Here is a 27,794-nt window from a genome sequence, read left to right as displayed (position 1 = left end):
GATCTAAGACTGTTCAGATATTTTTCTGTATTCAGGGAAGCCTTACCTCTACTGATTAGATTTTGAAATTTTTTTTTCTAGAATTTTAACCTCCAATCTTTTACTTTATGAAAGTTTTCAGCCTTATTATGAATTATTTGAGTGTTTAGTTAAATACTGTTTATTTATTTTTCTAGATTATAGGATTCATTAATATAGAAACTATTGGATTCATTACAAAGTGCAAAGCTTCTAAATGCACAAAGAGCACATAGTGAACACAATAAATCTTAGTATACTTGAAATAATGTTTCAATTAAAGAATGAAAAAATAAAATATGGCAAAATTAGAGGAGTCAGGAAAGTTTTCTACAAGAAGATACATCATAAATAACTTCAAGAACATAGTGAATCATGATAGGTTTGGGGAGCTGCCTCATTTTCTTATGGCCGTGCTTTAGTACAGATATTCATTTATTTAAAAATGTGAGAAAATTATGTTTCTCATGTACCATATTATATAATTTTATGAACACGATCATTAAATGTGTGTCAGTGTGTGTGCATACACATAATATAAATATTTAAAACCATCTTTTATTTTTTAATTTTTCTAGGGCCTCTTTCACATCCTTGTTTCGTAGGCTATAAATCAGAGGGTTTAACATGGGAATCACCAGGGTGTAAAACAATGAGGTCATTTTGTCTTGATCTAGGGAGTAGGAAGAACTCGGCCTGAAATACATGAAGAGCATAGTTCCCTGGAAAATTGCCACAGCAGTTAAGTGGGTGGTGCAGGTGGAGAAAGCTTTGAACCTCCCCTCAGCAGAGTGGATCTTCAAGACTGATAGGATAATATAACAATAAGAGATAAGAACCCCAGAAATCGTGCTCAGTTCAATGAAGCCAAAAATGGTGAATAATACTAACTGATTGACTTGTGTATCAGAGCAGGAAAGGAGGAAAAGTGGTGGTAAATCACAGAAGAAATGATTAATCTCATTCGACCCACAGAAACATAAGTGGAATGTTAATGTTGTGTGTATCAAAGCATCTGTCATTCCCACCAGATAAACCCCAGCCACGAGCAGGGAGCACACTCTGCTGGACATGTTGACTGTGTAGAGCAAGGGGTTGCTAATGGCCTTGTACGGATCAAAGGCCATCAAGGCCAACAATACGCACTCAGAATCTGCAAAGGTACAAGAGACGAAGAATTGCAGAGCACAGCCATAGAAGGAGATGGATTTGTTTTTGGCAAATAAATCCACCAACATCTTGGGCCCAATTGCTGACGAATAACAAAGGTCACAGACAGAGAGGTGGCTGAGGAAAAAGTACATTGGTGTGTGCAATTGGGAATACATTCTAATTAAAATGATCATTCCCAGATTTCCCAAAAGTTTAATGAGATAAACAACCAGAAACGTGGTGAACAGGACCACTTTCATCCCAGGGATATTGGAAATTCCCAAGAAAATGAATCCATTCAAGGAGGAACAATTTTCTCCAACCATTCCTCTTTGTTCTCACCTAAATTTATGAGAAAATAATTAAAAAAAGATAGATACATTTTACTTTTTCTGCACATCCACAAAATACTTGAAAGTCAGAACACAATTTCCATCTGTAATTGTCTTTTAATACTCAGAAAATTACCCAGTCATTAAAGAGGCATTGCTATATGTTTGATAAGGATAAAAAATAAAGAGATAGACATTGGAAAAATTTTCTCTGATCTACACGTCATTCATGATGTATGTGATTTTCTACAAGTTTTATTTCTCTGGTCTTTCACTTTCTTATTTCTGGCAGTAGATTTAGATGGATTGATATCTCATTCTACATTCAGAATAATATGGAAGGGACAGCAATGTTAGAGGGACCAAGCTGTAAGATGCAGGACTAAGCATTTTCTAAGCCTGAAGATAGTCACATGGACACAAAATAATGATTACCATTGTTATGTTCCTCAAAACACGTGATTGGCTTAAAAGAATTTGTTAGTTCTAGAAACAATGAGTATCATTAAGTAATAGTGATGAAAATCATTATGTTACTGTTCCTGGTCTAAATTTTCTTTAGTTTTTGGTGAGACATGAAATAAGCATTAAACCTTGTCTCTAGAAATGTTTTATTGATTTGTCATGATACTCATTACCTGTTTGTGGAGTTGTCTGGTGCCAAAAGATGAGTCTCTTGACCCATCAAAGAAAAGTGCTAAAAAGAAGTGAAAACAACAGAATGTAACACATACATTTGCATCTCTTTGGTTTTTAAATGGAAATTTAAATAAAAAAATGTAAACAGGATGAGGAACAATAAATGCTTCTGAGATACATGGGCTTCTCTTCCTTGTGTATGTGTATATTTATGTGTGTGTCGTGTGTTTGCATGTGTATATGTCTCTGTCGATAAATGAGAATAGGAATGTTGGTCGTTGATTTTTCTTTTTAGAGTTAAGTGAATATGGCATGCCGTTCACATGGAGTGGAGTTTGCTTGTCGCTATTTGTAATGGGGTAGCTAAATTATTTCTGAAATGAAACAAAAAAACTTAAATTCGTGTACATACTTCCCCAGTGATAAAATGTTCTCCTGTGAACGTAGTTTAAATTAAAATCATTAAAATGCTATTTCGTGGATGCTAATAATTTCAGTAAATTCAGTTCTGAGAAGAAAATACAAATTTTTGACAACAGATTGCTGAGTTTATTAAGCTTTGTAAGCAGGTGTAAAATCACTCATTTACAAATTTCTCATTTTTTTTCAAAAATCTCAAAAATTTCCTCTATATTTCTTAAATTTGGAGACTCAGGAACCTACCTGAGGTGAGCAGGTCTTTCTGCACTTGCTACTGGTGGCTGAAAAGTACGCAGATGGCGTTTGATTTTAGCAGGTAGAGGGACGTAAATCTCTGAAGTTGCCAGCCTCAGGCTTCAGTGTGTGCTAACGTGTGATTAATCACATTTCTTCTTCTGCATTTCCCCTGTGAGTACAGCAATAACTTGAACAAAGACTGAGGCTTATTTCTTCACTATTGTCAACATGTTGACCTGACAGTAAGAGAACTGCAAATTGCTGTCATGTTGAGATTCACGTTTACACTGAATCTGTACCCTCTGTCTGCAGTCAAAGCAGAAATCCAATAAAATACAAAAAGATTCCCTCCTTAATAACTTCCATCTCCTTTCTATTTTTCATTTTGTCTTTTATTTTTGAAACATTCTCCTTCACCACTTCATTCAGGAATATTACTATTCTTTGATGATACTATTTTTTTTGTGTGTGTGAGGAAGATTAGCCCTAAGCTAACATCCGATGCCAATCCTCCTCTTTTTTTGCTGAGGAAGATTGGCCCTGGGCTAACATCTGTGCCCATCTTCCTCTACTTTATATAGGACGCCGCCACAGCATGGCTTGCCAAGGGGTGCGCTGGTTCACGCCCGGGATCCAAACCTGCGAAACCCGGGCTGCCGAAGCGGAGCACGCCCTTAACTGCTGTGCCCCCGGGCCGGCCCCTGATGATACTATTTTTATTGAGACATAATTTGCTATACTATAAAATTTGCCCTTTCCATGTATGCACTTCTTTTTTGTATATTCACAAAGTTGTGCAGCCATCACGACTACCTAATTCGAGGACATTTGTTGTCACCCCAATAAGTAACTCACACTCATTAGCAGGCACTTCCCCTTCTGGCCTCCCCCCTACTCCTGGAAACCACTAATCTACTTTCTGACTAAATGTGATTGCTTATACCGGATATCTCATGTCTTGGCGCTATGCAATATGTGGGGTTTTTTGTAGTTGTTGGGCTTCTTGTACTTAGCATAGTGATTTCAAGGTTCGTCTATGTTCTAGCATTTTCAGAATTTCCTTTTTTTATGGCTGAATAATACTTCATTTTATGGATATGGCACATTATCCATTCATTCGTTAATGGTCATTTCGGTTCTCTCTACTTTTTGGCTGTTATGAATAACGATGCTTAAACATTTATGTCAATGGAAACTGTAAAGGTCACTTTCTTCAGCAAGTATTGTCTTATTCCCATGCCTCAAATACATGTCATCCATCCACACTTGATTGATTTTATGACTCTATCACATTCTCTACACTTAGTATACTCTATTGTGAATTATGTTTATTTTATTCATATAAAAATCTCTATTACATTTAAGGCTTTATAAATAAATGCAATGTTTGTCTTTTATATTCCCCAAAGTCCTTAGAACAAGGATTTGCAAAGGTCATTGTTCCCTAAATATTGATTGTTAAATATTTTAGGTTACTGGAAGTGGAGGCTGGTATGCAAATAGAAATACACTAGCTTTGGGAATTTTTTTCTACTAGTATAGTTCATATGTTCAAGGCTGATTCATTTAAAAATTTTTGCATGGATAATCATTTTCCCAAGAATAAATTCAGTCTGCTACTATCCATACTAGTTCTTTAAGAAACTTATAATAGTTGTAAGTTTAAATTTCATATCCTCCTCAAATACTCCCCATGAGATAACAGTGGAATTCCCCCTACTTCTTGAACCTTGAGTAAACATCTTGGAATCTGGTGTCACTGGGCTACTTCCCGAGGCCCCAGAGCTAACCATGCTTTCACAAAGGCAATAATGATGGAAATGCCTGTCACTCTTCCTTCTACATGGTGCTGTTCTACTGCTGCTTCATTCCGTGCCTTTGCAAGTATGTGCAAAGCAAAGAATAAAAAGGTTGCACACGTACTCATGTGTTTACGTAGAGTGTCGCAAACTATTAATAAAATAATCCAGAATGAGAAATCTCGGAGTTCTAGAATGGGCTAATGATAGTTTGGGCAGATTAAAGATGACTGCACACATCTTCGTACATTTTCCTTAGAGACACAGTGCCTATATATCCTCCTGTTGGCTTTTTGCTGTTCCTTGACTGCTTTGACCAAAAGAAACAGGCAGAAATACTGTACATCACTTCTGAGTCTAGCCTTTAAAAAGATAGTCATTGAAAGCCGTGAGCTGCCGTGTAGAAAGCCCAGCTATCCTTCTGGATAAACTATGTGACAGGCTCGGAGACTACATGGAGAGCGAAGGGGGCCAACTGAGTTGATCTTTCTAGGCAGTCTCACTCTGGTGCCAGTTATGAGAGCCCCTATAGCCTGGCCCAACTTGGCGCTGAATACTTTATTGTGACCTCAGTCCACATGAGGAAGAACAGAATAATTGACCAGTGGTCATTGTTTTAAGCCATGTAATGTTTACATAGCAAAAGATAACTAGAATAGTGTAGAGATACTATAACCAGAGAGAAACTTTATTTCAGGAACATTTATTTTTACTATTATGTACTGTTTCATATATATTCTATTAAAAAATATATATATATTTATATATTCTGTAAAAAGAAAAAAATATATATATTCAATATATATTCTGTAAAAAGAAATAAAAAGAAGCTTGTTTCTAGACTCAATTCTTTAACTATATCTTAGTCTTTGAGATAAGACATAAGAACACCATCCAAATTCTCTATTTCTAAGTTTCCTTAGCAGAAATAATTGGTCTAGATAATTCACAAGAAAATTCCAGTATAGAAAAGCTATGAAGGAATCCCAAAACAAAGCATGAAAGTATAACATATTCAGAAATAAGTACCTAAAAATCAATTCTAAATTGTATTAATCGTGAGCATAGGCGTGGTTTGCAGGAATACCTGGATTCCATTAACAATCCTTAGAAATGGACAATGGGAAAAGGTGTACTCATCTTACACCTGTAGTGCATCTTCACGTTTAGAATGATGATTGATTCACAAGTATTAGAATTATCAAAATTCATCATATAGTTTCCTCTCTTTTTAGTGAGGCAAAAACAAGATATTTTTATAAATAAGAATTGATGATGTATATATGTTCCCTTAACAATCATTTCATTAGCTCTCTTCAGTAAACCAGTGATACCACAACGACAATTCAGAGATATTTTATATTCAGGAAGTAAACTACTACCTTGAGGAAGAGTTGGAGATAAAGGATTGTCCCCACAACATTGTTTTGCATATAGTATGGTGATTTTATCATTTGATATTAGAAGAAAAATAATGTCAGTAAGCCACGTCATTTACTCACCAGGAACAAAATGCATGTATGTGTACATATGCACTCATCCTACGTACATTGGTGTGTGTTTTTCTGTATGCATAGACACACATGTTAATTGAGATGGAAGAAGATTGGGTTGTATTAGTTTTGGTATGCTGTTTATGCAACTGTTACAGTATTCCTTCAATTCTGCTTAATAGTTGGCAAGAGTAATGTTTATAGCCAATTCTATATCATACATACACACAAACACACGCATGCACATAAACATACACAAGCACACACGCACACGCACTTATGGAACAATATATATATATTGTTCCATGTATGTGTCTATGTTTATATGTGCAGATGAGAAAGAAAAATTTTTGCTAAAATGTAGCAGAAAAAATCAGTAAGAAGTTATATTAGTGTTTCTTATCATATAAGAAAGGAGCTTCTTGAATTAAAATCAGACATGGCTTATGGCCATAATTTAATGCATAATAATTGCTTTTAAAATTTGTAAACCTGCATAAAGCACAGTATCATCATAAAATACTATTCTGAGTTCACATCTTTCTTATAAAACTATTACATATCTTTTTTTAACTGGAGAAAAGTCTACTTGAACAGAAAATGACTAATACTGAGTTTTATTCATTACAACTCAACACTTGAACATTATTAACAGTTGTGTGAAAAGAAAATGTTGTGGAAGGTGGCAGCATTGCACAATTCCAGGGAGTAAACAGAAAAAAAAAAAATTGTTGCCCCTGAAATTGTGCAACATGGCAACCCTCAGGGACACTCTCTGTATTGGCCATGCCCTGAGTGATATTCATAACAGATGAGTCAAGACAGTCTGCTTCAAAGGACAGATTGCTATGCATTCATTGAATGTCTACAGTTGATGGATACTTCAATATAATGTGTAATAATCATGCACATCAGCTGTATTTCTGAGTCCTAATGCAGTTAATTTAATTGCCACTAAGCCAGTAAATGCAAAGCTTGAGGGAGGAGAAAGTAAGATGTGTAGGGATGTACTAGTTCATGGTCTGGGGCACTCCAGGTTCTTTTCTGTTTATTCAAAGCCTCCCCTGGGAGTTAGCAGGGACACAGGATTTCTTCTTCTGGTTGGTTGCATCTGTTTGTTTCTTTTGTTAGTTTGTTGTTGTTTTCCTCTCTTGCTTTCTGTAAAGCTAGAACACTCATCTGGCTAAAATCAGTAAACTTAATACACTTTTAAATTTGGAAAATGATTCTTAGTCATAATTTTTAATGCCTTTACATATTTCATTGTTATTCTTTATGTGATGTCCCCAATACTAAGATACCAAATGTACTCCTGTGGGAGATATTGTTGATGCAGAGCTCAAGCCGTATAACTAATTGTTAATAGTTATATATCATTTAAACTCAAAAGACTGAGGCATTTGTGTTATCCAAGATGTTTGCGATCACTGTTTACTTCTCTGGTACATATTTTGAGGAGGTAGAATTTTCCTTGGTGCTTTCTTCTGAGTCCTTTCAAATTAATTTTCCCCCCAGTTGCTTTCCTGTCTTCAGGGACATCAAAATCCCTCAGGTTACATTTTGTTCAAGCAGGATGTAGCTTTAGCTTCTTACACAGGGCTGCTCTTAAATAATTGAAAAAAAAATCTTTAGGGGAAATTTTATACATCAGATACAAGCAAGTGAGAAAAATTTATATCTAAGAGTTTCTGGGTGACACTAAAACAATACTATGCAGGCATGTGCCTACCTAGAAGATCACATTCTTCAGAAAATAGTTGTCTGTCCCTGAAACATTATTGTAACACAGATTTTATTTCATGATGTTGGAACCAAAACATGCTGTTTCCCTGCTGCTGGAGGAATGACTAGAAGTTCCTGTGGGTAGATGAGACATTGTTGTTATGCAAGTAAGGCAGCACTTTAGTAACATGAAGATTAACTATGTACTGAGGTATTCAACGAAATTGTGCACTGTGTTAATTTCACAAATATATTATGAACACTTATCATGTACAGGGAACTGCTAAATTAAAAAAAATAAACCTTGTCATTGCTTACAACATCATAGTGAATATACTCCGTTTTGGGGAAATCTGGTTAAAGTATAATATACGTGTGGAAAACTTTCATTTAAGAAAGTATACTGAAACTAAATTTTCAGAGATGAAAAGATCCCCTCACCCAACCATGCCCCCAAAAAGATTACTAGCATCTTGCAAACCATTCCCACACCCATCACAAATTGATGTCCAATATGATAGGTTAGTTTTCATGTTTTTGAGATATGTAGGAGTACAATCATACGGTTTTATGCTTTTTTGTCTTGCTCATTTTACTCAACATTATGTTTGTTAGATTTCTCCATGTTGTCGCACGTGGAGATTGTTCATTCATCCCATTGCTGTGTAGTTTTCCAAAGTACAAAGTTACCGTAAAGTTGTTTATCTAATTTAAAACAGTGATCAGCAAACTATGGTGCATGAAGTTTTATTGGTCTTGGGACACACCATTTTATTTATATATGGTCAATTTTTTTGTGTGTATGTGATACAAGAAAAATCCTGAGTGATTATGAAAAAGAGTTTATAGCCTGAAAACTCTAAAATATTCACTACTTAACACTTTAAGGAAAAATTTGTCAACTCTTCATCTGCTGTGTTGATAAAAATTTGAGTTTTCAGTTTCATACTATTGTAAATAAGGCAATGGTAAAGATAATTGTACGTATCTTTGGGTAGACAGATTAACTCATTTCCCTTGGATACAAATCTAGGAATAGAATTTTGAAGTCAAGAATATTTATATGTCTAGATTTAGTAGATCCTTTCATACAGGTTTACAAAGCAAAATGGCAATTCTCATTTCTATTCCAAATGTGTAAGAGCAACAGCTGTTCCACATCCTCACCCATATGTGATATTAACATTGTTTTCATTTTAGCCAATCCGTAGCTGAGTCATAATACTACATTTAGGTACTTATTTTCATTTCCCTGAATACCAATAAAGTTGGATATGCACTTCCTTGAAGTGTCTATGAATTTCTGAATTCAAGTAACAGGCCACTAAAAAGGGGCATATTTAACTATTTAGTCTTCTGAAATTCGTGCTATCTAGCTGGTTTCATTGTCAGCACTATTTCAGATTAAGACAGCCTAGAGGTGAAATACAATTATTTTGTATTAAGAAGAAGTGGCTCATCTTTTTTTCTTTTTCAAAACCTTTGCAGTACTGGGGGTTGGGAATCTACACAACTGTAGATTCATATTTTATTGAGACAGATTGTATCAGCTGGAAAGGACCTTAGAGATAATCTAGGTGAAGGCCCTATTTTACACAAGAATAACCTGTGTATAGAAAGAAAGTATGACATGTTAAATACCACTGTGATTTAGAGTTGCATTGTTAGCCGGTTCATAGCATGTTTCTAGAAAGAGATATATCCAGGGAGGTTAAAAATTCCCACCTCTCGCTTTAACACTGGACCTCTCACTTATTGGGTTATTGAACATTATTACTACTCTGTTTCTAAAAAATGCAGTTACACAACGTATCCCCACAAGGTATCTGTCTGTTCTCTATTTTAGACATATAACCAAACCTACCTTTCCTATGTCATACTTATGTTTAAAGATTCAGTGGCAAGGATGAAAGAAGTAGTCAAGACATCAAACTCACTAGACACACTTATTGATCACGTTGTATTTGTACAATGATATTTGCCATCAGTCATTGGTGGATGTCTGAGAAAAATGTGATGTAGAAAGACTAAGAAGAGAAGGGAAGGATGATGATTAAATTTTGCAGGGTACACTCATTAATTTAGTCAATAGGTGTTTTTCAATGGCATCCTATAGCTGAGTATTGTAAATTGAAAAGTCGAAATATTGGAGAACAAGACAGACAAGGGATTTGCATTTATGAAACTTTGAGGGAGGACAGGAGTTTTTTATTTATTCTTAGTTATTAATTTACTACTTATAAACTTCTAAGTGGTATGATGGAATATTTATAAGGTGATACTAGTACAAAGGAAAGAAACAAATAAACCGAATGTAACCCACTAATACTTACTTTGACTAAGCAAGTTTATTAAACCATTGGTTTAAAAAAATATTGGAACCTTGGAATCTTAGAAGGGTAAGTTGAATTGACATGGGGGGAAGGGTTGCTCTGCCCATGATACCTCACTGGGACATACCTATGAGTAGAGAAGGGAGGTATAAAAAGACCCTCTTTGCAAAATAGCAAAATTATTCTGTTACTACTTTCCCTTAGCTTGGAGACAAGGATGAGATCAATAATAAAGGCTCTCTACACTCAATTTAGGCACAATGATAACGAATAAAAAATATCTAAAAGGTATATGGGTGAGACTCCAGGAAACTATGTCAAAGTATCTGAACTTGAGCTCTCAGAATCTTTAAAAATATATTTTGGTGAAAACACAATTTCACTCAGAAGATAATTTAGTGCCGATTGCTTTTTTCAGGGCACTTTTCACATCATTATTCCTTAAGCTGTAGATCAGTGGGTTTAACATAGGGATGATGACTGTGTAAAAAACAGAGGCCATTTTGTCTGTGTCCATAGAGTAACTCGAACTGGGTCGCAAATAAGTGAACAGGAGTGTGCCATGAAATACAGCCACCGTGGTTAAGTGGGAGGTGCATGTAGAGAAGGCTCTGCGTCTTCCCTCAGCTGAGTTCATTCTAAGGATGGTAATTATGATGTAGCTGTAGGACAGGAGGACAGTGATGACGCTGCAGCCCAGAACACAGCTACCAAAAGCAAACAACACTATCTCATTGATGGTTGTGTCTGAGGTGGACAGGGCTAGTAAGGGTGGGATGTCACAGAAAAAGTGATTGAGGATGTTGGAATTACAGAATGACAATTGAAATGTGCAACAAGTGTGGATTACTGAATCGACCAAACCTTCAATGCACACAATGGCCACCAGCTGGGTACAGACTCTCCTGGACATGGCAATTGTATATGCCATTTGCAATCCATGCAATGGATTGCAAATGGCTACATAACGGTCATACGCCATGACAGCCAACATGAGACATTCCACATCTGCAAAGGCCCCAGAAAAATACTGCTGAATGGCACATAAATTATATGGAATTCTCTTTTGCTCAGATAAGAAATCAGTCAGCATCTTGGGAGTGACAGTAGAAGAGTAGCCAACATCACAGAACGACAGATTGCTCAGGAAATAATACATGGGCGTGTGGAGTCTGGGCTCCATCTTGATGAGCAGGATCATCCCTAGATTGGCAACCACAGTGAGGCCATAAACCAGCAGAAAGAGCACAAAGAGCCCCTGCTGCACCTCCTGTCTGTCAGAAAGTCCCAGGAGCATGAAGTCAGTGAACACAGTGCAGTTCTCAACAGCCATCACTCGGGGCTGGAAATCCCTGGTTGTGAAAGAAGGAAACGGAAGTGGAGGGAACATCATCTTACTATCTTAGCAATTAAACTGCCAGTTCTTTCTCTTTTTCAGTAATTAGAAGATAGACAATGGTAAGTCTGCTTTAGGTAAACAGATGTCCTGGAAACATACAACTACGTATAAATTGATAAAATGATAAGGATAATACCCTTTACCTTTGTACAGCACTGTAGAGAGTTTGTAGGACACTTTCATCCAAATTAAACATGTAATTTCTACACCAACCTATGTAGTATTTATGATGATTTCTGCTACTTCTAGCTTATAGATTAAGACCTTGAACTCCTCAGAGTTGTGGCAATAGTTCTTACAATTTGTTGTCCTAGGTAACTCACATCTTATTACATGGTATTTTTTGTTTTCAATGTTCTAGAAATGTTATATCCTGTAATAGAGAAGCACAGTTAAGTGATAGGTAATGAAATATTTCTTTGTTTTTCCCTCATCACCCAAAATTGTGGAGCAGCAGAGTTATGGCAGCTTCCTGGATATTACACATCCCCACTTCTCCATTAACCCCTTAGGTTCTATCCAGCCTCAATTAACAAGGGATAGAGATAATCTGTGATCCAAGACCCTCTGGAGCAGGGAGGGTGGGGATTGCTAGAGAAGAAAGTGGAAGGGTTTCTGTGAGTGATGCACTAGAGTGCACACACAGGAATATGCCAGGGCTAACCAGGCTGCCTCTGACAGCTGCTGTGGTCAGGGGAGGTTATGAAGAATCTTTGGGACCTAATTGTAGAGATGCCCGTAGCACAGATGACAGAGAGGCAAGCAAGGGATTGTGGTTATTGTGTGAGTCGCTCTGTCCTAATCGACTAGAATCCACATGATCCTTTCACCAGCAGGTCAGATGTGTAAGACATGTGATAAAGTCCTCATGTGTCCACAGTCCCACAATTTCAGAGAGTATGAACTGTGGCCCGTCCCAACTCTAAAAAATGTAATATTGTTTTCTTTGTTCCCTATTTCTCTTGAGTTACTCTGAAATCTGTCTGATTTGGTTTACATGAATTGGTGGTCCTTGGGAGCCTAAGTGAATTCTATGTCCCACTGTTATATTTACCCAAACCAATTATGTTATATGTAATGTGATCCACGACCTCCTCTGTTCTGCGAGAATATAAGAAAAACTGATTTGAAGGCAGATGAAGGACAGAAATAGAACTAGTGATCTAGTGAAAAGATCTAGTGATCCATGTGCAGGACTCCAAAAACCTGGTCTGAACTCATTAAAATATGTGTCCCTGTATATACATCTTTAAGCAAATATTTTCCTTAAAAATAAAAATATTTTAAAGTAATAAAAGTGCAGGTAAGAAATTTTAAACAATAAAAAATTTCCAATCACCTCCATAATCCATGATTGCAAATTATTGTAAGCCCTGCTATCTACGTATAAATGTTTTAAAAATAAATAAATAGATCAATAGAAATAATTTAAATAAAAGTTGTATTATACTTCATATCTTCCTTTGGTTTTATTACACACTTTCAGTTGAAAAAGGATAAAAGGACTAAAGAAATCTAAAATATAAATGATAGAAACCACAAAAAATATTAGTACCTGACCCAGAACTACTGACTGCTTTGTTGCATGCAGTTCTGTCTGCAGGGGGGTTCAGCATTGTCTCCTGACTGCCCTGGGTTATTTGTCTCTGTGTCTGGTCCCTGGGTATTGAGTACTTGTTCTCTGAGGAATAAATGACAGAGATAATAATGTGGTTTATCATCTGATATTTCATACAGGCTGGGTGACTGAGAAAAATGCAGACCTTTTTAAAAATTTTCCCTGTTATTACTATCCAACTTTCTGCCCAATATTGTATCTAAATACACATAGTAAATGAATGTAGTCAAAGTGAATCCTTATTTCCAGTTCACCAGTTCCTATAGGCATTTTCTTTAATTTCCATAATTTATAAAATGAATACACTCCCACTCACACTCACACACTTCCACAGATAAACATACACAAACACTCTCTCATTAAACACATTTACAAATAACGATTTTTGTAAAGACAGAAAAAACTAGTGATAATCACACTGCCTAGGGATAATTAATTTTTAAACTACAAAGATGTCAGAGTACACACACTTTAAATATATAAATAAGTATTATGAATAGATGTAATATTCATTTCTATTAATGTATATTAATTGATTCAATCTATACTCTGCTAATGGCCACTTGGCTTATATACAATTCTTTGTATCATATAAACTCTGATATTAGTAAAATTTTCCACACATAATTTACCGCAGCCAAAATTTTCTTTAAAATAAATTCTAAGAAATGATCTTTAAAAGGAAAGAGATTCTGGGCCAGTCTGGTGGTGTAGCGGTTAAGTCCGCGCACTCTGCTTCTGCGGGCCGAGGTTCAGATCCCGGGCACACACCGACACACTGCTTGTCAAGCCATGCTGTGACAGCGTCCCATATAAAGTAGAGGAAGATGGGCACGCACGTTAGCCCAGGGCCAATCTTCCTCAGCAAAAAGAGGAGGATTGGCAACAGATGTTAGCTCAGCACTAATCTTCCTCACAAAAAAACAAAGAGGAAAGAGGTTTGATTTTAAATAAAGGCAATTTGGCATTTTTATCAGAGATTTTATATTGTCTAATTATCACCACATATTATCATATATTTTGTATATTATCACATATGTCCTGACCTTCCTCTAATAACCTTATAATATTATACGGAAATTGAAAACGAGCAGTGATAAAAACTTCTATAGTTCCATGGACACTGTTTCATTGAATCCATAGAAATTGCTCAGATTAGATTCCTGAATATAGGGCAATGAAACAAATTTGCCTGAAAAGATAATTCTCTCAAGTACTCTTATGGAATGTTATGGTGAGTTTATGTTAAGGCGACATTTGAAAATTCACAAAATGAATGACCCATAGACTCCCATATTTCTGAGAGACCATTCAACTCCCACTTCTACACCAAGGCAGGATCCCAACAGTGACTGAGGGCAGAAGGGAGCAAACAGGAGGAGTTGCTACAGGGGGAGCTGCTCTGTTTTACTTATGTCAGCTGGGCACTTGCACGTTATTAATTTGGTGTGAAGTGACAGTGATGCACCATCCCAGGCATCAAATAGAAAATAAAGGAATTGGTGTCCCTTGACATTGTGCAACCTCGCTGCTTAGGGGGATGGTCTCTGTATTGTCCATTTATTGAGTAATATTTTATCACGTGTGTGAATCATTGCTGCACAAGCAGAGGTTGCTGTGTGTTCTTTAAATGCCTACAGTCAACGTTCCAAAAAATGTACAATAATCGTGCACATTACCTGTACATCTTCAGTCTTAATGCAGTTAATTTAATTGCCACAAATACGTAAATGAAAAACTTGTATAAACAGACAACAATAAAAATAAGATATGCAAGGCATGCACTATACATTCTAATATCTCTGGTGGTTTTGCATTTCTTCTGAAACATCACCTGGAGTAAACAGAAACATAGTTTGGCAGTTATTTTTGTTTACTTGTTTGTTTTGTTTATTGTTAAGGAGTTTCTCCCCACTTTTAAGAAAGCTGGAATACTCTTCAGGCAAACTTCAATTAAATTAATATCTTTTTAATTATTTGTAAACCGATTTTAGTCGCAAACTTTAATGCCTTTTCACAATGTATTGCTATTCCTTGTGTGAAGATCCCAACACTAAAATTCCAATGAACTCCTGCGGGAGACATTGTTGACGTGAATCTCAAACCACCTAGGTAATTACTAGTAATTTTCCACCAGGTAAACTCAAGAAAATGATATATTTGTGGTACCTAAGAGCTTTACTACCATTCTCTACTTCTCTGGTACAGATTTGGAGGAGAAGAAGTCTTCCTTGGTCACCTTCTGATTCGTTTCCATACTCATTTTCCCTCAGGTGTGTCTCTATCTCCAGGGATGTCAAATTCCTCAGGACACACTCTGTTTAAGGAGGATCCAAACTTAATCTTCATAAACATGGCAATCCCTCCTGATCATGTAGTCTAACTCCCACTCCCCATTAAAGCATGAACACAGGTAACACTATCTTGCTGAAAATTGGGTAGTCTAAATTATTTCCCCAAGAGCTTGTGTTTTAATAGAATGGGTTTCTTTAACTATAGGAGGAAAATACTTATGGTGGAATTAAGGCATCAGAGACAACAAGTGAGAAAAAACATCTGTATGTACACGGCTTTCCTGGTGTCACTTGTGCCCCTAAACATAAGCATAAGCAATATTACATAAGCAACTGCCTACTTATAAACTCCTTCCAGAAGACAGTTGTCTGGCACTGAAGCATGAGCCATATCAGATAAGTTCAGGGCGTGATAATGCTACCAAGGAGAACCAGCTTCACTAAGTCTCTCTCTTTCGGGGTCAAAAATGACTTTAGTGGAGCCATTTAAACATGGAGTCAAAGCTACCTTTCTTAAGAAATTGCCTGCTGTCTTTAACCTGGACAGAGCCAAACCTTTGGATTGGGCCACAACAGCAATTATTTTACAAGCAATTGTTTGAGAAATCAGAAGAAGAATGAACATCTTGTTCACAAAGATTGATGATTTTGGACCTTCTGAAGATAAAATGAGTAGTCAATCAATGTTTAGTCAAGACTAGCTTCTGGCCCCACCTCCAACTGAAATTCTTTGTAATACAATTTTCTTTTTTTGCCTTTAAAAGTCCCTGAATTTTACTTCCTAGTGGGACACTATTTGAGTTTCTACCTGAATCTGTGTTCCCTGAGCTGCAATTCTTTGCTCCCAAATAAATGCTTTGCCTCTTAAACTGGTTTCTATTTTTGCAGGTTGGTCAGGAAACAAGAAAAGCAGGACCTGTGGGTTGCTAACAACATCTCTATTCTATAACCAAGGTAGCATTTTTTAGTAACATAAGGGATACTCATTTAATAAAATATTCTATGAAAGTTGTATGCTTTATTAATTTTAAAAGAATATCTTGAAAATATGCTATATAAAAGAAGCTGCTAGAGATTTAAAAATTAATAATGAAATCATGCAGCTGTCTACAATCTGATAGTAAATAGTATTTATTTTTGGAAATCATTCTAAAGTTATGTTCTTTTTAAAGCAGGTGAATTTTTGAAAATTAAAACATCGCTGCATCCAAACCCTGACCAAAAAACAGAACACAATGAGCATTGCAGAGACTGTGCGTGGGCCTTAACACAAATTGATGCCCAATATCGTAAATGATTCTGTATATTTTTTAAAAACTATATAGAAGTGAAATCATTCAGTTTTTATCCTTTCATGTCCGAATTCTTTCATTCAATATTATGTGTATGAGATTCCTCCATGCTGTTGCATATGGTGACAGTTCATTCATTTTGCTGTATAGTATTCCGATGAACACACTATAAATTATTTGTCAAATTCCAAATAATGTTCCATTGACCATTTTTTGCACAAGCTTTGGGTTTACGTACTCACTCATCTGTTGGATATAAGATTAGGAATGGAACTTCAGGGCCAGCTATAATAGATACTGCCATATAGTTTTCCAAAGCTAAATGTCAGTTCTGGCTTCTACTGTCAACATGTGAGAGCTATAGTTGTTCCACATCCACACAAGTACTTGATATTAATATTGTGAATCTTTTTAATTTTAGTTACTCTTTAGATGACTCATGGTACTTCACTATAGTTTCTTTTTTTGTGTGTGTGAGGAAGATCAGCCCTGAGCTAACATCCATGCCAATCCTCCTCTTTTTGCTGAGGAAGACCGGCTCTGAGCTAACATCTATGGGCAATCCTCTTCCTTTTTTTTTCCCCCAAAGCCCCAGTAGATAGTTGTATGTCATAATTGCACATCCTTCTAGTTGCTGTATGTGGAATGCTGCCTCAGCATGGCGGGAGAAGCGGTGCCTCGGTGCGCTCCTGGGATCCGAACCCGGGCCGCCAGCAGTGGACCACGCGCACTTAACCGCCAAGCCACAGGGCCGGCCCCTTCACTGTAGTTTTAATTTTTATTTTCCTGAACCCTGGTAAAGTGCATAACCATTTCTGTGAAGTGTCTATTAAAAGTCTGAATGTAGAGTGTGAAGTGTTAGAAGAGCTGTGTTTAAAAACATTTCCTCTTCCACAACTCATACTCTGTAGCTGATATCACTATTGCCATTCAGATCAAATCAACTTAGAGATACAATGCAATTCTTTTGTATGAAAACGAAGCCCCTCTTTGTTTAGGTTGTTTGTTTTTAAATGTCTCCAATAGTGGGGATAGGTTTATACAGCAGTAGAATCACAGATAGATGACTAGTGGCAACTGGAAATGACCTTAGAGATACTGTAGTGTGAGGTCCTCCTTTGCAGAAGAGGGGGGCTGAAGTATAGTGAGGAAGAGTGATTTGCGAAACACCACAGTACTTGGAGTTGCACTGGATGCTTGATTCATAGCATATTTCTGGAAAGGAGTTTCCAGAGAGGTTAAAAGTTGCTGCCTCTGGCTTTAACACAAGGTGCCCATCTTCCTCCACTTTTTGTGGGGCGTGCCACAGCATGGCCTGACAAGTGGTGCGTTGGCGCACACCTGGGATCTGAACTTGGGCTGCCAGCAGCGGAGCACACGCACTTAACCCCTACGCCACCGTGCGGGCCCTAAGTAACATCTTTAATATCCTTACACAAATGACAAATGAGCTCAGTCACATTCACACAGGTCTAACAAAGAAATGTCATGTTTAGCCATTAGATTGCAGAGTTTATTTAACTGCGTAAGCAAGTATAAAATGATTCATTTACAAACTCCTCAATACTCGATTCCTCATTTTTCCAAAAAAGTAAGATATTTTCCCCATCATGTTCTTTCAATTTTAGCATTTAGAAACCTACCTGAAATAAGCAAGTCTTTCTGTCCTTATCTCTGGTACACAAACAATAAGCAGATTGCATTTTAATTCTGCCTAATAATTGTCGGGATTTTATTCTCTAAAGTCTCTGCCTTCTGTGTTGTGAGAACACGATCAATTACATTTCTGGTTCTATATTTTCCTCTGTGAATGCTGCAACAATTTTAGAAAGGATGAACTTTTAATTCTTCACTCTATTCACCAAATTGATCGATGTCAGAAATTTACCAGAATTTATTTTATTTTTTTTATAATTTTATTTATTCATTTTTTCCCCCAAAGCCCCAGTAGATAGTGGTATGTCATAGTTGCACATCCTTCTAGTTGCCGTATGTGGGACGCGGCCTCAGCATGGCCAGAGAAGCGGTGCGTCGGTGTGCGCCCAGATCCGAACCCAGGCCGCCGGCAGCCGAGCGCACGCACCCAACTGCCAAGCCATGGGGCCGGCCCTACCAGAATTTATTTTAATGCTAAATTTCCAGAGAACCAGATGTCTAATGAAATTCAGATAGATGTTATACTTAATGATTTTCATCTCCTTTTCATTGTTTATCCTCTTTCTTCCATTTCTGAAACATCTCCTTCCTCTCTTGTTTAGAAATATGGTAATCTTACACATTGATTTTCCTTTAGTCTTTGTCTGATTTCTTTCCCCCAAGTACTTGTCAATTACCCTCATTTCTATAATTTTTTGACTGTGTAGGGGCAGAAAACTTTTCCCTTCTTCTCTCTAGGTTCTTTGACTGGCTTAATAATTAAACTGACATAATAAGACAGATTAACAGAAGAAAAACAAATTTAATTTCATAAACACTAGAATCTCATAAAAAATATGAGACTCAAAGACGTGACCAAAACAGGCAGCTTTTATACTGTTTTAGAGAAAGAAATGATAAATTTGTGAAGAAATGACAAGACAAAGGGGTTTGGGCTTGGGTAGCAAATTAGTGAAGAAGTAACGAGGTTTGTTTATATAGCCTTCTTGGCCCTAAATTCCCTGTCTCTGGTGATAAGGATGCCTTCTATCCTCCTGGTACAGTGAGGGTAACTTTCTCATGGGAAATTTATTTCCTGCTTTAAGGGGGACAAAGGAGTGTCAAGAGTATCCTTCTTGCACTGTTTCTTAAGTAACTTTCATTCAAAATAATCAATATGCCGAAGTGGTATGTTTTGGGGTGGCATATTCTGCTCTCCTTCAACTGTATAGCATCCACTACACCTAGTACACTCTTTATTGAATTATGTATTTCATCTATTTATATACGTGTCTTTCTACATTCCCCTGATCCTCAGCATAGAATTTGCATGGATAATGGCTCAGTAAATGTGTGTTATTAAATATTTTCCTTTTGTTAGGCTGGTGCATTTTCAACAAACAGTAGAAACAAACAGCTTTGAAGGCTATTTCTACTAATATAGCTCATATGTACAAGAATGATCTTTTACAAAAAAAAAAAAAATGTGTCGGGGTAATGCTTTAAAAAAAAAAGCCAAGGTCTGTTTACTTCAAAAATAACTTTTATGTGCTATTATTCATGGTAGTATTCTGAGAATTGAGAGTTACCGAAAATGTGAATTTTGTGTCTACCTGTTCAAATCTCTCCTGTTCAGCTACAAATGTAATGTTCCACCCTCCCTGAATCTTGCTCAACCATGTTGACCCATGACTTGGTAGGACTCCTTCACTGGGACAGAGAGATAAATCCCACGTTCTCATTATTCTGTCCCATAAAATATCTCTACTTTCTCTCTTATAAATGTGCTTTTTAAGCACCTCTTCATTCAGCACTAGATTTGTGAAACAAAAGATTCGGATTTAAATATAGACCATTGTGGATATCTTACCAAGCACTTTGTGTTTTGCATGTATTATTAACCTTTTCTCCATATATATCATAATATATTATAAATATTATCTTGTATTTCCTGATCTGTCTCTAGTAACCTCATTATACAGATACTGAAAGTGAGATCCAGAAGTAATCAGGAAATTTCGCAAATTTCATAGGTATTATGTTTTAATGAATCAAAGAACTTGCTTTTGATAGGTTCCTACTACAGTGTAAGGAACTTCAGGGCATTGTGCTAAGTGAGAAAAGTCACACAGAGAAAGACAAATACTGTATGATATCACTTATATGTGGAATCTGAAAAAACCAAACTCATAGAAACAGTATAGAATGGTGGTTACCCGGGGCTCGGGGTGGTGGAATTGGGGAGATTTTTGTCGAAAGGTATAAACTTGCAGGAATAATAAGAGGAATAAGTTCTGGAGATCTAATGCACAGCATTGTGATTATAGTTAAAATACTGTATTATATAGATCAAAGTTGCTAACAGACTAGATCTTAAATGTTCTCACCACAAAAGAAATAATACTAATGTGATGTGGAGCAGGTGTTAGCTAATGATACAGTGATAATCATATTCCAATATATAAATTTTCAAATAAACACTGTGTTGCACTATTCCAGGAAGCATAAGAAAATGAGTAAAATGGTGCCCCTGAAGTTGGGCAACATGGTGGCCTTGGGGATACTCTCTGTATTGGCCACGTTCTGAGTGATATTTTATAATATGGGAATTATTTCAGGATGCTGGCAAGCACAAATGTCTGTATGTTCATTAAATTCTACTGCTGATTGTAATGTACAATTATGCATCCCTGCTATGCTTTCTGCCTTATTGCAGTTAACTTATTTCTTTACCACAAAACAAATAAACATAAAAATTGTGTGTACATAAATTAATTTACTAAATGATAAGTATAAGCCAGTGTATACATACAAATACTCCAGGTAATTTGTTTCTTTTGAAACCTCACTGGAAACTAGACAGGAACATAGTCTTTTTTGAGGGTCCTATAAAGCTGGACCACATCTTAGGCTAAATCACTAAACGAAAGAATTCTTGATTTGGGGTAAAGGGCATCTTAGTGATACATTTCGATGCATTTATGTATTTTATTGTAATTATTTGTGTGGTGTTGATACAAATATACTAAATTTACTGTTATAGAAGATATTGTGGAGACCAAGCTCAAACTAAGTAATTGTAATAATTTGTCACCTATTAAACTGAAGACACTAATGCATTTGTGTTACCCAAGAGCTTTGCTACCATTATTTACTTCTCTGATACATATTGAAGGAATGGAAATCGTCCTTGGTCACTTTATTCTGATTTCTTTCCAAACTCATTTTCCCATCAGGTGCTTCTTTGTCTTGAGGGATGACAAATCTCTTCAGATTTCAACTTGTTGAAGCAAGACCTAAATTTAGCTTCCTAAACGTGACTGCCCCTGCAGACCATTTAGTATAACTTCCCTCCAACACTCTCCCTAAAACTTGAGCCTTAGTGGCTACATTATTATTAAAAATTGGATAATTAACCTCCCAAAGGGATTTGTATTTAATTGAAGTTGACTTTCTTACATCATGGAGGAAAATGAATTATTTGGAATTTAAGACATCAGAGATAAGCAAGTGAGAAAAAAAAAATCTGTGTTTAATAACATCCCTCGTGCCACAGTGCCACTAAATGTAATACTATGTAGGCAACTGTCTACTTATAAACTCCTTCCTTTATAAAATAGATGTATGGCCCTGAGTCATGGGCCATTATGAGTAAGTTCAGTGCATGATAATGGTACCAAGGAAAACTAGGTTCACTAAGTCTCCTTGTTGCTGGAAACAGTATTAGAAGTACTCATGGATTGAATAAGTCATCTTTGCTTTTTTAGTACCAAAATGGATAATTATTCACTGAAATATTCTATGAAAGTTGCACCATTTATTTCACAAAAATATACTGGATTTTATTGTGCATAAAGCATTTCTAGTGATAAAAATTTGTAACAATAAAATTCTGAAGTTTCTTATAATCTAATGGTGAATACACTTTGCTTTTGCAAAACCTTTTTGATATGAAAAAGAAAAGAAAAAGAAAGTTTCTCTGTATACGAATACAGATAAGTACACAAATAGATAACTTTTCAAAAAATATCCTTGTAATCAGAACTCAGACCAAGAAATAGAGCATTACCAGTATCAACAAAGCCTTCGATATGCTCCCTCCTAAATCTCTAATCTCTTATCCCCAAGGAGTAAACACTTTTTTGAATTTTATCATGATAGATAATTTCATATTTTTTGAACCCCACATAAGTTGATGCCTACAGTATGCTCTGTGTCATTCAACAATATGTTTCTGCCATCCACCCATGCTGTTGCATGCAATTGCAATACATTCATTTTCATTGTTGTATAGTGTTCTTTGTATAAATATATCATTGTTTATTTATCTACTTTAATTTTGATAGGCAGTTGAGTTGTTTTCCCTTTATCTGTTACAAATAATGTTAAATGGACATTCTGGTAAATGTCTTTTGACAGAGATACACACTCATTTATCTTGCGTGTAAGACAAGGAGTTGAAAATGTGTGGGCACACATGTCTGTATAAAATTTATATTCAGTAAATATCATCACACAGTTTTCTACGACGTTTGCCAATCCACACGTCCACCATCACACTTCAGTGGGTGAGTCGTCTGGCTGTTCCACATCCTCACCAATATTTGATCTTGTCTGTCATTTTAATTTTAGCCATTATGAAAAGTATGTGATGTCCCTGATGACTAATGAAGTTGGATATCTACTTTTATGAGGTGTCTCTTAAAGTCAAAATGTAGAACATAAGGTCAGATAAATGGGTTCAGCTCGATGATACTGAGGGTCCTGAAACCTGTGCTGTGTGTCATCATTTCCAGTTCCATTTTAGATCAAGTTGGCCTCGAGATGTAGTGTAGTCTTTTGGTGTGAATATACTCCCACTCATCTGTCATTCTCCTTTAATCTCCTCAAATACAGGGGTTTTAGGTTTATGCATTACTCATTGATAGAATCAAATCAATATAGATACAGAATGTCGTAACTAGAATGCACAATAAAGATTATCCAGTTCAAATGCCTCTTTTGATGGAGTGGAAACTGAGGCCTTAGGAGGACGAGTGACGTGTTGAAGGTCACAGTTATTGTGAGTTGAGAGTAGATTCAGACTCAATTTTGTTGTCATTGTTTCTCCAGTTCATAGCGTGTTTCTAGAGAGGATATCAACCTGGCTTAAATTTTCTGCCTCTAAAGAAGGAGCCACACACTTATGAAAGTAGTGAGAATTAGTATTGATTGTTTTAACATATATTGCTAAGCAACTTTTTGCCAGTGTGTAGTTAATTTCTCGTATCATTATACATATACCCAAATCTGTCATCACTAGTTGTGCTTATGTTTAGGAATGCCAGTGCCTGGACAGAAATAAGGAACTATGATGAAGGAATTGACCTACAATATTGACTCATTACACAGACATTGGTAATTTCTTACCTGGACAATAATATTAGCCACCAATTAGTGATGGGTATACTATGACAAACATAAGAGTTAGAGAAATTGAGAGAGAAGGAAATGGTTAGGACTGAATTAGACTAAGTAAAATACATTAAAGTATTTAGTACTAGTTCTCTCTGACTTTCTTTGGAAAACCAGAGAGAAATCTCTTGCAGGTCACAGTCCAAGCCCCTAGTTGAATCATGAATTTCCCAGTATTTCCATTAAGTGGTTATTTATCTTTTGCTTTCACAAATTTAGGCACAAGATATCACAAATTTTAAAAATCAGTCAATTCCATGTGTAGATATCCTTTTATTGAGCTTAAAATACGTCATTTAATAGACAACATTTCCTTCTCTCTAGTTCACACAGTAGAATTAGGTTTGCTTATAGGAGCTAAGATGCAGATGAAATCTGATTTTAAATACATTATTGTTGTCTTATGAGAGAGCGATGTGCTAGTTAGATGGCATTTTTACTTCTGAGATTGACACTCAACTTTGCTTGGATTTTAGTGATTTGATCCCACTCCTGCCATGCTGCTGTTCATGATAGAATCTAGTTTATAGGTAAAATTTCAAAAAAGAATAAGCCAAATTTCAAATGATTTGACTGAGGAGATATTATGACTAAAAGAATCATGCCCTGTGTTTTTTTTCTACCTCTATACTTCCCCCTATCATGTCTTAGAATCCCCTAAAGACTATCACCTTGGAGAGCAGAGGAGTCTCATTGTCCTCCTTGGGCTTTACTGTCCATCTAAAATGTTTTCACTCAAAGGCATTTTACCAGGGAACCTAGATGGGCTTAGATATTGATGACTTTCAGCTTGTGTAATTGTAGCAAACATGTGAGTGCCCTTGATTCTTGTATGGTCTTTCTAGTGCCTGTCATTGCCCTATTTCTAAACAAGCCACTTCCGGTGATTAGATCATCAGCAAACTGGAGCAAACCCATGTGAAGTTATTAAATATCTTGTAAATACCCAGATAAGAGCTCTTTGGTTTAATTATTTTCCAAATAACTTATGTGTATGTCTTTGACTTTTCGTTACTTTTAGCATCCACAACAACTTAATGTTTTTACTTATAAGATACAAAAATGAATTCAAGGCTAATAATAGACTTTCGATGATTTTTTTTTTGCCTTGTATGTAATAAACATTAAATAAAAATTAACTTTTTTTAGTATCTTTCTTTCAGATGCTACGCTGCTGCTTGGGTAAAGAGATAAAATGCACAGTCCTTAATCTCAGTGTTGAAAACCCCGCACTGAAGGCAATAGTTTAGGAAACAGAGCCGTGCAGTTGACAATGTTCTGAGGCACAGGGTGGTGTGTGAACCAGCCTTAGAGAGTGATGGAAGGAAGGAAAGGCGCCTGGAGGAAGCGGCTGAGTTCTGAACTGCAGCACAGAGTTTGGCTCATCAGGCCAGTCCCCTCTGAGCTCTATAACCAGCCACACTGGTCTCCTTTACATTCTTTAAATTCCACAGAAAAGACATGTTCTTGCCCACATCAAGGCCTCTCTAATTGTTGATCCATCTGCCTAGATCCATCTCCGCTTTCTCCACCAGCTCTCAGTTAATTCCAATTTGTCTTTTAGATTCCAGATTAATTGACTCCATTTCCAGGAAGCACTTTATAACTTTGTTCACTATACTTGAACAATGTGTTTTAGGTTTATAGTGCCTAGTCTTTCTACATTATGGCATAATAATAGTTCATTATAAATAATTGAATGATTATTTAATTCATATTTGTCACTTCCTTTAGTCAATAATTAAGATTCACTAGTATAAAAACTTCTAGAATCACCATGAAATACAAAGCACATAGAAGTGCAACAGAGGCTTAGAAAACTCTCAATAACTTTTAGAAATTAAGTTAATGCAAAAATAAAAGATTGAGTAAAAAAAAATTTGACAAAATAAGAGTCTCGAAGTTTTCCACAAATGGGGAGTGCTGAATATAAACTCAAGACATAAAATGAAGCATGGTGTATTTATGGAATGACAAATTTTGGTATGGCTGGGACATAGTATAAATACTTATTGGATCCCTCCACATTACTCAAAACAATTTTGATTTTCAAGTATTATAGTGTAAGATTGGGAGAAAATATATACATATACCATGTTACTGAAACCACTATTTATTTTTAAATATTTTCATGTTTAATAGTGTAAGACTGAGAGAATAACGTATACATATACATTATAACTTTTCAGTGGAACCACATTTTGTTTTTAAATTTTTTCAGGGCCTCTTTCACATCTTTGTTCCGTAGGCTATAAATCAGAGGGTTTAACATGGGACTCACAAGGGTGTAAAACAATGAAGTCATTTTGTCTTGATCTAGGGAGTAGGAAGAACTGGGCCGGAAATACATGAAGAGCAGAGCTCGCTGGAAAATTGCAACAACTGTTAAGTGGGAGGTGCAGGTGGAGAAAGCTTTGACCCTGCCCTCAGCAGAGTGGATCTTTATCACTGCCAGGATGATGTAACAATAAGACACAAGAAGTCCTGAAAGAGTAACCAGTTCAATCAAACCAAAAATGGTAAATATCACTAATTCATTGACCTGGTGTCTGAACAAGATAGCAAAAGGAGAGGAGGGATATCACAGAAGAAATGGTTAATCTCATTTGATCCACAGAAACATAAGTGGAATGTTAATATTGTATTTATCAAAGCATCCATAATTCCCACCATGTAAACCCCAACCATGAGCTGGGAGTACATTCTGCTGGACATGTTGACTGCATAGAGTAAGGGGTTGCTAATGGCCTTGTGTCTATCAAAGGCCATCACCACCAGCAGTAGATACTCAGAATCTACAAAAGTACAAAGGATCAAGCATTGCAGAGCACAGCCATAGAAGGAAATTGACTTGTTCTTGGCAATAAGGCCTACCAGCATCTTCGGTCCAATTGCTGAGGAATAGCAGAGGTCACTGAAGGAGAGGTGTCTGAGGAAGAAGTACATCGGTGTGTGCAGCTGGGAATCCATTCTAATTAAAATGATCATCCCAAGGTTTGCAACAAGAATAATGAGATAAACAATTAGAAATGTGGTAAATAGGGTCACTTTGATTCCAGGGTTATTGCTAATTCCCAGGAGAAGGAATTCATTCAAAGAAGAGCAATTTTCTCCATCCATTCTACATTATTCTTCTAAAATGCTACAGAAATGAACAAGAAAATGGTAGATAAATGTTTTGACTCTTCTTAAAACTCACAAAAATATAATTTGTCAGATAGTGTTTATTTCAGTATATCATATTCTTTATCATCAAAAAATAATCCAGATGTCTTATTTTCATATTGTTTACAAAAGTTATAGTGTCTGCAATAGGATTTTGAGAAAGTTTGATTCTCAGTTTGGATGTCATCCATGAGGTATGTGGCTTGTGTGAAACTTCATTGCTCTATCTCAGCAGTCAGTCATGAACTGAAAGCTCATTACAGGTCAAAACACCTAAATTAAAGCCAAAGGTGGAATATGCAGCCTTATGTTTGAAAAATAAATAACCAATTGAGCGTTAAAGTGATTATACTGAGTTCTTCAAGAACCACGATTTATTTGAGTGTGTGTTAAATTCAGACAAAACAAACATCTCTCATTTAAAAATAATGAACAATATGATGTTACTTCTTATTCTATATTGTTTTATTATTTATTGAGACACTAGATATATTCCAATAAACTTTTCTTTAGAAATATATTACTGCTTTGCCTCATTATTATTACTTACACACAGGAGTGTTCTGATGCCAAAGAACATGTCTCCTGACCAACAAGAAGGAAATGCTAAAAACAAATGGAAACAACAGAATTTAACGTTTCATTTCTTTAGATTTTAAACCTTTTTCATGAAAAATAGAGATGGGAACACAAATAATAAACATATCTTTGGTATATAGGCTTCTGTTTGTGTGTGTGTGTATGCGTGTGCATGTACCTATGTGTCTCTCTCTATATACGTGAGAATTGGAA

At 36.1% G+C, this 27,794-nt stretch overlaps 2 protein-coding genes and 1 pseudogene across 2 annotated transcripts; all 3 read right to left on the bottom strand.

Moving 5' to 3' along the window:
* Positions 1-563: 563 nt before the first annotated feature.
* LOC131395635 (olfactory receptor 5W2-like) lies at positions 564-1,499 on the bottom strand. Its single transcript, XM_058527491.1, has one exon. It carries the CDS (start codon positions 1,494-1,496, stop codon positions 564-566), a length of 933 nt encoding a protein of 310 aa, XP_058383474.1. The 5' UTR covers positions 1,497-1,499.
* A 9,025-nt stretch (positions 1,500-10,524) lies between these two features.
* LOC131395371 (olfactory receptor 5AR1-like) lies at positions 10,525-11,478 on the bottom strand. The gene has a single exon (XM_058527274.1). It carries the CDS (start codon positions 11,476-11,478, stop codon positions 10,525-10,527), a length of 954 nt encoding a protein of 317 aa, XP_058383257.1.
* Positions 11,479-26,022: 14,544 nt separating this feature from the next.
* Positions 26,023-26,957, bottom strand: LOC131395634 (olfactory receptor-like protein OLF2; annotated as a pseudogene).
* Positions 26,958-27,794: the final 837 nt, after the last annotated feature.

Source organism: Diceros bicornis, chromosome 31 (genome assembly GCF_020826845.1).
Source record: "Diceros bicornis minor isolate mBicDic1 chromosome 31, mDicBic1.mat.cur, whole genome shotgun sequence".
Lineage (NCBI taxonomy): Eukaryota > Metazoa > Chordata > Mammalia > Perissodactyla > Rhinocerotidae > Diceros > Diceros bicornis.
The sequence above is the reverse complement of the archived record's forward strand: the minus strand, read 5'-3'. Positions and strand labels throughout refer to the sequence as shown.

Coding starts and splice junctions, on each gene's coding strand:
- LOC131395635 (XM_058527491.1), bottom strand. CDS start 1,496: ATGGTTGGAGAAAATTGTTCCTCCTTGAATGGATTCATTTTCTTGGGA.
- LOC131395371 (XM_058527274.1), bottom strand. CDS start 11,478: ATGGCTGTTGAGAACTGCACTGTGTTCACTGACTTCATGCTCCTGGGA.